This window comes from Neovison vison, chromosome 13, assembly GCF_020171115.1.
Source record: "Neovison vison isolate M4711 chromosome 13, ASM_NN_V1, whole genome shotgun sequence".
Taxonomy (NCBI): Eukaryota; Metazoa; Chordata; class Mammalia; order Carnivora; family Mustelidae; genus Neogale; species Neogale vison.
Window position 1 is genome coordinate 146,895,949 of NC_058103.1, and position 11,966 is coordinate 146,907,914.

The 11,966-nt window shown below is 56.1% G+C and overlaps 1 protein-coding gene across 1 annotated transcript; it reads right to left on the reverse strand.

Annotated features, from left to right (window-relative positions):
- Positions 1-889: 889 nt before the first annotated feature.
- Positions 890-10,729, reverse strand: ARPIN (actin related protein 2/3 complex inhibitor). The gene is made up of 6 exons (XM_044231154.1): positions 10,572-10,729; positions 9,227-9,302; positions 6,528-6,660; positions 3,458-3,664; positions 2,921-3,084; positions 890-1,990 (listed from the first exon to the last, which is right to left on the reverse strand). The coding sequence occupies exons 1-6, from the start codon at positions 10,661-10,663 to the stop codon at positions 1,982-1,984; spliced, it is 681 nt and encodes a 226-aa protein (XP_044087089.1). The 5' UTR covers positions 10,664-10,729; the 3' UTR covers positions 890-1,981.
- Between the last annotated feature and the right edge of the window lie 1,237 nt (positions 10,730-11,966).

An 11,966-nucleotide genomic window follows, 5' to 3' on the forward strand; every position in this document is an offset into this window, starting at 1 on the left:
AATACCAATGGAACTGATTTCAGCCTGGACAGATCAGCAGTCAAGAGTTTAGGCAAGCTCCCTAACGTCTAGGGATATAACCCCACTTCACAGGGCCAGGACTCCTCTGGCCCCCGTGTCCAAGCTCCTTCTGTAGGTCAAGAAGCAAAGGATGGTGGATGGGGGGGCAGGTGGAGAACATAAGCTTGGCTTTCCACAGTCCTGGATTTAAATCCTGGCTGTGCCACTTATTAGCTGTGACTCTGGGGAAATTGCCTTAACCTCTCCAAAGCCCCTTTCCTCCCCTGTTATACATGTGGAAGCAGAATCACGCAGTGAAGATTACGAGTTTGAAATCGGACTGCCTGGGTTGAAATTCCTCTCTCCTCTATATACTACGATGGAGCCTCTAAGCTTCAAAATCATATAAAATTTAAAAATGGGAATAATCTCACATACCTCCCGGATTGTTGGGACAGTTAAGTAAGAGGCTGCAAGCGTTCAGCAAGTTCAGGTTTCCCCCACTATCAAAAAGGTACAGTATTCCCACGAACCCTATGAGAGGCAGTGAGGAAGCACTCACCATTAATTTCCATGGGGAAATGAGCGTTCTCTTAGGCTTTTCTGAAACCTTAGGGCACATCTTGCTAACACGTGCACAAAATCCATTGCAGTAAAGCACAGATGCTCCCAAACACAGTTCAAAGCTCTGGGGGCTTGATGCTTGGGTACAGTTCCTGGGGAAGGAGATGGGTGGGGTCCCTCTCACCACTTGGGGTGCACACTGTCTCTGTAATGGCTCCCTGGGAAACAAATGCTGAATGTTGTTTTCTTTTTTGGGGCCTTATTATCACAAAAATGAAAACCCTCTGCAGATTTCTTTTGGTTAGAAAAAACAGGTACTAAGGTAGGTCTTTCATAAAAGCCAAGTGTTATAACATAAACTTTTGAAAAACGGGGGATATGGGCGCTCGTACCGGGAAGCAGGTCGGTGGCTAAGTTACCGTCAAGGAAAGCATCTAATGCTGTGTTTGACATATTAGGGGACTCAATAATTGTTAGTTCACCACCACCCTATCTTGTCCCTGAGGCCAGCAGGATCCGAATGTCACCAAGTCTCTGCCTCATTTGACTCCCCGTCCCGTCTCAGATCTGAGTGCGGGAACACTACCCAGCAAGGGGATGTTCATGATCAAAAAGACGCAGCTTCCTTCTTAAAGGATCATTGATCAGCTGGAAGACTGTTGACACCTGACATGACCCAGTCAATGCACAGGAATCCTTTTCTGAAGGTTTACTCACTCATAAAAAGTTTTCAAAGTACGAAACAATAGCGACAAAGGTGTTATCAAAATGTGGCCTGGCAGAGTGAGCCTGCAAGGTGGGGACCAGCCAGCCACACCTGGGAAGCCTCTAGGCCTCCCTGAGAACAGCATCCCCATCAGACAGCAGCCAGGGAGGTCAGGAGACAGGAAGCCCCGCAATGTTGCAGAGAACCAGAGGAGGAATAAAGAACTGGCAGCTCTGGGGAAGGAAAAGGGCACAGAGGGAACGAGGAGTTTGAACAGAAGAGCAAAGGCTACAGCTCAGAGCCCTGGTGGTAGGGGTTAGGTGTGGGAGGAAGGCACGATATACAAGGACAGGGGAAAGCGTGCAGATGAGGGACATTCCCCAAGTGTACACCAAGACCAAGTTCAAGTCCACTGCCTGCCTCTAGAAACAAGGCTGCTATTCAGGGCAAGGGCCACAGTGGAAAGGTCTAGGAGATCTAGACTCACATCCAGGGAGGGCCCCTCCAGGAGCCACAGCATGGGGCGACATTGGTCATGTCACAGTCATGGATTTGACTTTAGCAGTTCTTATTCCAAGAGTATTCTGGGGCAGCCGGAGGAAGAACCAGGGAAGGCTTGATGGACCACTCCCTTGAACTCCAGAGTAGATGGTGACGGATCACAGTCTCAGCAGTGCCGGTGGCCTCAGAGACGCTTCACGCCCACTCACCTCAGTCATCCTAGGGGTTAAGGCAAGAGAAGTGAACAAAGTGCATTTCATAAAAGTCTTCTACAAGTCACCAGACCAACAAGGGTCCCACTGAGGGGTACCAGTGGAGCCCTCAGCTACCTTTCTTGGCTTCACCTTGTTCGAGCGGACCAGGGAGCTGGCCTGGCAGCTCCGATCATGTTTCATTCCGAGACTCACTTTATTATGACAAAGAGGAATCCAGACCCTCCATTCTTCCTTCCCTGCTTTCTCCAGCGAATGTCATTATCAGCATCACCTAGATAAATAGCCCATCTTTCTGGGACTTTGTTTTAAATGTTCAATTTGGGGCCTTTTGACATCAATTCAAGTCTCAGGTGAAATAAGCTTCAGAAAAACACATCCACTGTGGATGGACTGAAGATCAACTAGGGGGCTGATCTTTGGCACACACGTGTGCACACACACACACACACACACACAACAACCTAGTGAGGACCAAGCCAGCCATCTTCTAGCCACTTTGGGCAGGGAGCCCAGAATGAAGGAGGAAAAAAAAAAAAAAAGCTCATTCAGCTCAGCTGCCACAACATGGCTAATGTATTCACTTGAAGTGAAAATGTTTGGAGATCCAAGGGCATCAGGTTTCACTGGTTCCCCTCTATGGTCCATTTTTTCCATCCCTTGCTTTTATTAATCTTTGGGACTTTCTTGTAGATTGGCACAGCTCAGACCCACCAAAAAAGAAAGGTCTCAAGTGGTCACCCTTCACTCCTTGAAAAGAATTTTCCTGAGGCTGACTCAATCTTGGGAATCCCATGGAATTCCACCAAAGCTGGGGGAATACAATGCACGTTGCCCTGTCCTTGTCCTACACCCAACCTCAGCCCCTACAGACAAAATTCCTGTCGAGAGATAAACTGTACCAACGCCGGGCCCACGGTCATCACTCGTGACCTACCCACTCCTCGTCCTCGGCCCCGTCCCCCTGCTCTCGGGTCTCCTCCGTGGCTCCCGCCGAAGACTTCTGCGCCATAATGTTGTCTGTCCAGGATGCCCCTGTCTTTCCATCACCAGCAAAATTACACTTGGTCACTGTTCCAGCCTCAAGTTTGGCTAAGGACTCTGAAAGAAGGGAAGAAGTTGAATGGCCCCTTCTCCCTATTTTGGAAACATATTGGGGGCTGGCCTGATCTGCTGGGGTCCCCTAGGCCGAGGTTAAACCACTGTTCTCTCAGACCTGGGTGCCCTCGGGGAGGTCCTGAGTGTGATCTCTGATGCTAGACAGGAGACATCACCCACAGGAACCACAGGATGGGGTGGCTCCCCCAGGATCCAGAGTGTTTAGGCTTTGGCCCCAGGGCACTTGTCCAGACACTTAGGAACAGACCTCAGGACTAAGCAGACCTGGCCTGCTCCAATGAGCTCTGAGCAGGAGGGGTAGGGGATCCTCAGACAGGAGGCCAGGAGCCTCTACAGGCCACAGGAACATGCTCACCCACGAAGGGGCCGTCGCCTCGAGTTTTCAGCCGTACCCCGGCCCCCAGCTCCAGCTCCAAGGCCTCCATCTCCGATTCGGGCATCCAGAACGCCACTGTCTGGTCGGGGGTAAGGCTCTCCGTCAGCGCAAACAGCTCTGGCTTTTGCACCAGTGCCTTCAGGGCCTCCAGTGTCAGCCTGTCGGTGTCCCCCATCGCCTCCACCTCTGCAGGCACACAGCACGAGAAGATCATTATTGCTGGAGTGGGAAGCACGTAGGAGGGCCTTTTGGGAGCCAGGCAAGGCCGTAGGGCTCTACACACATGGAATCACCTGAAGCGAGGGCTCCGCGTCCCCATGGTGCCGGGACTCCCCGAGGGCTTCCTGGCAGAGGAGGTATGGGCGTGGGCCCTGGAGCCAGGCTGCCTGGTGCCGATCTGTTGGCAAGCCATGTGAGCTCGGGTAGGTGACTTAACTTCCCTGGGCCTGACAGGTGGGGATACCCACCTTCTAGGGCTGACGTGAGGTGTACATGAAGTAACACATGGAAAGCAGTCAGCACAGTGCCTGGCACGCGGGAAACCCTCAATGCAAGTAAATGTCTTAATTATACCTTTTTGACACAGGAGAAAACGAAGGCTTAGAGAGGTCAGGTGAGTTGCCCAAGATCAGACAGCTAGTCAGGGGAAAAGGCAGGATGCAAAGCCTCCACACGTGCCCTCCCCACGGAGGCCGCAGTGATGAACCGGGGTTCTCTCCCGGCTCTCAGGGGCTCCTGGTAGGGCTGGAGCTCCTGGAATGAGTAGCCAACTGTGGCGATGCCCGTCCTCCCCCTTGGCCTGCTCATCCCAGTCCTGGCAAAGCTCGAGGCTCAGGGAGAATTCCAACAGGCTCACCTGCCAGCCCCGATTGTCCCAAATCTGGAGATCCCGGGTTGGGGACGAGGGTGTGGGGGGTGGGCAGCGGTGTCCCAGACTGAGAAGTGAGGACTCGCAAGGCCCTGAGACCTCAGAAAGGTGTGCAGAGCCACCCCCCAGCTCAGCGACCCAAAACTGTCCCACAAGTGGCCCTCTCCAAGCCAACAGACGCCAACAGATGGGGGCAGGGCTCAGCTGGAGAGAGCAGCCAGCTGGCCCATGGAGCCCACACTGCGTTCCATTCAGGGTGTAAAACCTCCAAGCTCCGTCAGGAACGTCAGGAATGCTTTCTGGGGTTCCCCCACATACCTCACTCCCACCAAGGGCTTTCGAACCGCCCCCTACTCCTCGGCCCTCGCTCTGCTCAACGTCCCTGAGGAAGCAAACCACCTCACCTCCACTTCCCAAGAACCCCCTAATACCACCTGCCTGTCAATCTACTGATAAGCACATGAAACCTCTCCTCCTCCCTTCTGTTCCCACCTCAAAGGACCACGGGTCCCCCTCCGGCCTCTAGCCAGCTCCCCCAGATCTGGGCTCCAGATCCCATCCACTCCCCCTCCTTAGGGACTGGGCTCTCCTTCTCCCTACCAGAACTTTCCTCAATGCCCTCCTGAATTCTGCCTTTGACACCCACTACTTCAGACTAGGGTCACTGGGAGCTCTTCACTGTGAGCCCACTGGAGGCTCAGTGGCCCCCACTTTCCTGGGGCTGAGACAGCACCTGACCTCATCACTACCTCACCCCCACCTTCACTGGGCCTCAGAGACACACAGGCTTCCCCCCCAACCCTGGCCTCTGCAGGGGTCCCTCTCCTGCCCTTCACGGCTCCTTCCCTGTTCTCCAGGTCACTCTTCCCCAAGACGGCCTCCTGGGCAACTCCATCCACTTTCCTAGCTTCAGGACCAGCAATGCGTAACAACTTCTGAACATGTGCCTCCAACCCAGCCTGCTTCCTGCGTTCTAGAACTGTGGCCCCAAGGCCCCAGTGCACTGGCAGGCCCCTCTACCTGAAACTGCGACCACAGGTCCCAGACAGAATGCTTCTCCCCACACCTGCAGCCAAGCCCAAACCCCGGGGGTCGTCCCTGATTCCTCCTTCACTCTCCTTGTCTCCAAGCACTGAGGCCACGGTCCCTCCTCTGTCTCCAATCTGTCCAGTCTCTCCATCCCCACCCACAGGCCCTTAATCCAGCCACCACAGCCTCCTAACAGGCCTGCTGATCTCCCCTCGGGGATTGCTAAAAAGCATTCTAATCATGTCGCTCTCCTACTTAAAACTACTCATGACGGGGTTCCCCTGAACCCTTGAGTGAGTGTCCCTTCTGGGGCCCTTCTTGACCTGGCCCCTGCCTCCTTAGACGCTTCTCCTCCCCCTGCATCAGGGGTCCCCATCTCCCAGCATGCCTTGGTACACAGCCCCCTCCTGAAACGCCCTTCCCAGCCCTGGCACCCTGCTGACTCCTGCTTTTCCTTCAGCATTTGGTCCTGCTGTCCCCTCCTCCAGGGCAGCCCCTGACCGTGCCTGCCTGGGCTCCAGTCCCGGACCCGTCCATCTCCGCTACCAGACTGAGGACATCTCGAGTGCAGGTCCCAGTCATGTTCGTCCAGGGACGAACGGGCAGCTCCACACGAGGCTCAGGGCCTGGTCCAGCACACGTGCTCGTTAAATAATCAGAGAATGAACAGACAACTGAGAGCATGAATGAGCAAACCGACAGAGGGACGGATGGATGGACGCTCATTCAACCTTGAAACCTTCTTCCCCAGGGCCAGACGGCAAAGACGTCCTTGTAGAGTCAAAACTGGAAAGAGGAATGAAGTCACAAAGGGCCTCAGCATCCCATGGGAATTTGGGCAGGAAAATGGAGCCTGGGCACGAAGGCAGCGAGAGCCCAGCATACACGGTACAGGGACGACTCTGCCAGACTCCAGGAGTCGGCAGGAGGTGGGAGGCCAGCCAGGCCCTGAGGATTGAGGTGGGGCCCTAGGGATCCTCTGAGTGAAAGTGAGGGCAGGAAGGAGTCCAGCCAGGGGGCCCTCAGGCCAGACATGGGCTTCAAGGCCAGCCACACTGAGAAGACACTCACTAGGGCCAAGGGACCCCCTAGAGACACAGAAAGGCCCCAGGCTCAGGAGGCCCTGAGGGAGGAATGATGGAGGACACCTACTGTAGGACGACATGAGGAAGCCCGTGTTGACCTTCCTGGTGGCGCTGAAGTTGGGCTCAACTTCATTTCCCTTGGGGTCGAACTTCCGGCGATGGATGCGACTGGGTCTGATGTACAGCACGTAGTAGCGCTCCTGGGGCCAGAGAGAGAGTGGGGGGCTGCTTCCCTCCCACCGACCTCCAACACACACACTCCCCACAGGGCTCCACGGCAAACGGCCCCCCAACCTCTCCCTCCATCCTGAATCCCACCTCAGCGCTGAAAGATTCTCAAGCTTGGGCAGATGCCACCTCCCCCCACCACAGTCATTCATTCATCTAATCATGTGCTTAGCGCAGCACCTGCGACACAAAATGAACCACGTAGACAGCTGTGAGATGGCAGGCCCCAGGCCTGACCCCAAGGTCTCCACCCAGCCAGAGACAGAAAACACAGACAAAAAACCATAATTCAAGTGCCAAGGACCCCAAATACTGCAACGCGGGAGTGAAAAACCCAAGTGTCATGGAAAGGGCACTGTAAGGGAGTTCTGAGTGAGGGCAGCCATAGTGCCTCTTCCAACACATGTGGGACCTGGGGCAAATCCCTCCCAGCCTCAGTTTCCCCTGTGGCATGGGGACAACGCACTGTCTCCTTTCAGGAATGTTGCAAAGGTTCAAGGAGATGACAGAGGAGGCGGCACAGTGGAAAACACGGAGGTGCCGCCAACGCTGCTTGCCAGCGGCTCTAAGCCAAACAGGCAGATGACACCCTCCCAGAGACTGGACAAGAGGAATCCACCTCCCAGGAAAAACAGAAAAGGCGAGGTCTTGAAGGGGGGCGATCCTAGGACTGAGGGGAAAGACGGGTGAAGGGAGACTATTCAAAGCCTGGGACCGGTACAAAATCAAAGTCAAGGTCCCTTGTGCGTGTCTGAGTGACACAGGGAATGCAGAGGCCTCGCGGGTATCCAGGCTGAGAATGCAAGTAGCGTCAGTTCACGGTGGGCCCTGTGTTGGTATTCAGAGTTTGGACTTGATCTGGTAGACAAGAAGGAATCCTCAAAGGTTTTTGAGCGGCAGTGAGATCCTAAGAGAGGTCTTTCGGGAAACGAGCTGGCAGCAGGGCAAGGAAGAGCGTTGGGGGCAGCCAGAAGGCAGGAGGGGCGGGTGCAAGGTTTGGGGAGGACAGGCTAAGTTCCTGAGGCTCCTCCGAGGCCGGTGGAAAGAGGAAGGGAATGGCAGGGGAAGGGATGGTCAAGGGAGGAGGCCAATAGGACCAGGCACGGCTCGCCTGGGGGAGAGGGGAGGAAGAGACAGTGGAGGTTTGCAGGCCTGTGGCCAGCAGCTGGGAGGTGTATTGCCTTATCATAGGGCGGGGGAACTGAGAGGGGCGAGCTTGGGCAGGGCTAAGAGAGCCCCCTAACAGGCTGGAGTGAACTAGCACTGGCTTTGCAAGGCTCCATCCACTTTCTGTTGGATGGGGGGCTGGGGGCTCTGGATTGGTTGTCCGCCCTCCTGACTTGCACACTGAGGAGTGGGTGGGGGAGCGGAGGCTCTCCCAGGGCCACAGGACAGCAATAGGCCCTGAGCAGCACCAGGCCTCTGGCCTGCCTTGGGGGCACCGAGATGAGCTTGGCTTTAGGGATCAAGGAATGAAGGTGGTCAGCACACGAGAGCGGGGCTATATGAAAGGGGGCGGAAATTCAGATCTGGTGCTCGGGAAAGCGACACCGGCAAGCAGCAGAGGTGTGTGTGAGCACACCTGAGAAGGCGTGGTGACAGGGGGCATGACCCCAGGGACGTGAGAGGGCAAGGGAAGAAGGTACCAGGACATGGGAGCTGAAGCCCCCGGCAGGGTCGACCACGCAGACTGTAGGCTGGACAAAGGCCCCTCACACAGCAACCCACCTCCCACCCCAGTGTCCCCACCTGTACGCACAAGGAGGTCCTAGAAACCCAGACTTCCAAAGTGCCCAGCCACACACGGTGGTGCTCAAAGAAGAGCAGGACCGCGCCAAGAGATTCACCGCTTTGCAAAGGGAGAACTTCAAGGGTCCTTCTAATAGCAAATTCCACCAGTACATTTAAAATAATGCAATTCCAAACAGTTCCAAGGACACGCAGCCTCCCAGGAACAGACGTGGTACTCAGAAAGGGGAAGGTCACTGCTCACACCCACACAGGCTGCTAACCGGCTCTCCCCTTGTCCATTAGGCCCCAGGGCAGTGGGAACCGCCAGACCAGAAGCCAGGAGTCTGGGCCCTCGGCCCTCCCAGAATAAAGAGCCACTCATCCTGCGCAGCCAGGAAGGCTCCCAGCGCTCTAAACAGACGGTGACAGGCCCTCTTCACAGCGCCTTCCGGCCACACAGCACCCACAGCCTCAGCCCTGAACCAGTCACCTCACCCCTTCTGCTCCCACCCTCCCAATCCCAGCCCCAAACGCGCCAATGGGGTCAGGGCTGCTCTGTCTTATCAGCAAGAACCCAGGTCCTGCCCTCTGTCCTCTGCGTAGCACAGTCCCAATTGGCCCCTTTCCACCCAGTGGCCCCTTTGGGCTGCTACCCCCCCTCTCACCCCCCACCTGCCTCATGAGCCCCTCCAGGAATGAGCTGCACCCCAACTCTGCGCACTGGCAGAGCCGAGCACAGGGAGATGGCTTGGTGGCTGAGGACCAGGAAGCCAGTCCCTGCTGGTGTCCCCCAGCAAGCATCCTCACCTTCCTGTCATGGGCGTCCAAGATGCTGTGGCGAGACACATCGACCAGTTCTCCCTCCAGCAGGACGCCGTTTCCCCTGGGGATGAGAGAGAAAGAAGGGATCCACTGCTTCTGTCAGTCGTCAGGGAAGAACCACAAGTTCAGTGGCCCAGGTCGGGGCCTGCACTGGGACGGTAGCAGGGCCCACAAGTGTCTCCTAGTCGCCTGGCCCCTAAGTAGGCCTGGTACTGAACAGGTCCTCCATTCCTCGGAGGGCCCCAAAGGCTGGGACACAGCGCAGAGCCTCAGACTGCAAGACCAAGCTGTGGCCCCTCCCCCAAAGGTTTACTGTAATGCACAGCCTCAGTCTTCTTAGCTAGAAAATGAGAGAGTAACAGCCACCTCACTCTGCTTCTGTGATGACCACAGCACAAGATCATGTAAGTGAAGGTGTTTATAGACTATTAAGTGCTTACTAAATATAAAGGATTTTACTTTTTTATTAAGCCAAATTTGAGGAAGGGATCTAAGCTGCTATAGAGTTTCTTTTTCACCTATTTGCCCCCCCCCCCGCCTGTCTTAAAGCACTTTCTATTCTTCTCGCTCGTATCCACCTAGAGGTGGAAAAACCCAAGCTTAGAAGTTCCATGGCTAGCCCAAGAGGAACTAGATTGCCGCTTCCCTCTTCTAGTTTTCATAAAAGAACTGGAGGCTTCCCTTTTTAGAGCCACAGAAATGGGAGAGGGATGGGGACACGAAAGGATGGGGATGAAAATGGAAACTCGCTCTACTTTACTTACCCTACCCACCGCCTCACCTCCAAATTCTTGTGTTTCTAACTGCAAATGGAAGGGTCCATTTGTTCTCATAACCTCCAGTGCGGGTGACGACAGCCACCCCCTCTCCATCCGGAGCCCACACGCGCCACCAGGCAGGCACGGCCCTCCCACGGCCATGCCAACTGCCCCGCGCTCCTGGGGTCCCTGCACGACGTCCTCCCTGCAGGGGCGGGAAGTGGGCCGGCCTGTGCCAAGGCCTGCAGGCAGGGCGCGGAGGCAAGTGGCTAGAGTTCACAGCCGCAGCCAGGGAGGGGTTGAGCCAAAGGTCGGTGCTTTTGAGCGTCGGGAAGGGTATGGGGGGGGTCACCGGGGAGTTTTTAGCCGATCTGCGTTTAGGGGGTGCGCTCCGGCTGCAGGGCGGAGGGGAGCGCCGGGGTGCGAGTCGTGGAGTAGCTATGGCCGTATCTGCCTTTCCTACCCCCCCGCACCCGGACCACAGTCCCCTCCCCAATCCCGGAGCCCAGGTTCCACCTCGGGGACGGAGAACCGGCCCCGGGGGTCGGGGAGGCGGGGGCAGAGCGGCCTACCCCTGGTGGGCGGCGGGGTCCCAGGCCCCCGGCAGCCGCGCGCTCCGCACCGCCTTGTTCCGGAGGGCGCAGTCCTGGTAGATGCGGCTCATGACGCGCACCGCCGCTGCGCCCGCAGGCCTGGCGCTCCCGGGCAGCGCACGGGGTCTCGGACCGGGCGCGGGGAAGCGCGGGGGGCGCGCGCCGGGGAGCGATTCCCAGGCGCGGATCCGGGAAGGGCGCGGTCTGGGCCAGGTCTGGGCCCGGCTGGCCCTGGCGGGACTTAAAGGGGCCGAGCCCAATTCCTGCCGCGGGACGGCGCGCGCGGGGAGGTGGGCTTCCGGGAAGACCCGCAGTTGGGGGCCTCTTTGTGGGCGGGGCGGGGGGGGGAGGGAGCCAAGTCCTCCTCTTTCCCTGCCTTCCTTGTTCCTATAGGGAGACCCCGTCCCAACGCACGTCCCAACAAAGGGGAAATTAAGGCCCAGAGATCCTACAGGATCAGCTCTGGAAGGAGCAGGAATGGAGTAAAGGGCACAGTCTTCAGGATGGCGGGATGGTCAGCACGGAAGAGGCTCTTCGTGCTCTGCCCAAGGTCCCACAGTGGCTGGGGAAGGGGTTCCAGGGATCTGTGCTTGGATATCATACTGAGGTTTGAACCCCAGCTGCGCGAGCATGAGCAAGTGTCTCGACCTCTCTGAGCCCATTCTTCTTTCTCTACGGGGTCGGTATCCCAGGGGTGGTACCGGTTCGGCTTCGTAAACTCACTCTAGCACAGAGCATTTCCCCTCTCTGCCTTCCCGCACTGCTTTTGAACCCCTCCCCAGGGCCCTACTCCCCCCTGCCTAAGTATGTAAGAGCAGAGAGGGGCATTTTTCAAGCCTGGGGGCAGGAGTCTGTTCTGACCCTGGGATTGCTGGAGATCCTGGGTTCTCTTAGACCCATTCATGGAAATCATCTGTGGCCTCTGGAGGAGCATTCAATAGGGGAGGTGGCCTGGGAGATATGTGGGAGTCCAAGATGAGCTCAGTGGTGGAGGAAGCACCCTTTCCCCCCAACACACATTAAGACTTTGGTGGGTCCTACGCCCTTTCGTTTTCAAGGGCTCCTTCCCTGATTAAAAATAAATAAATAAATAAATATATATATGCATATGCATATATATATATAATGTGTGGGTTGACATAAAGATGAATATATTAATATTATGTGTTAAAACATTTTCTTCAGCCTAAAAATTCCTTTTCTCTTCTAATTTTTTAAAGAAACTAAAACATTTTCATGGGTCCTAGGCACTGTGTCAAACGGATTAGTTAGCTCCCCTCCTTCCTCCTCAGTCTGGCGTACTTGGCTGTTCCAGAAAGTCTGAGAGAGAAGGACAAGAACCCTAGTGGGTTCTGAGCAGAACTATCTCTGGGC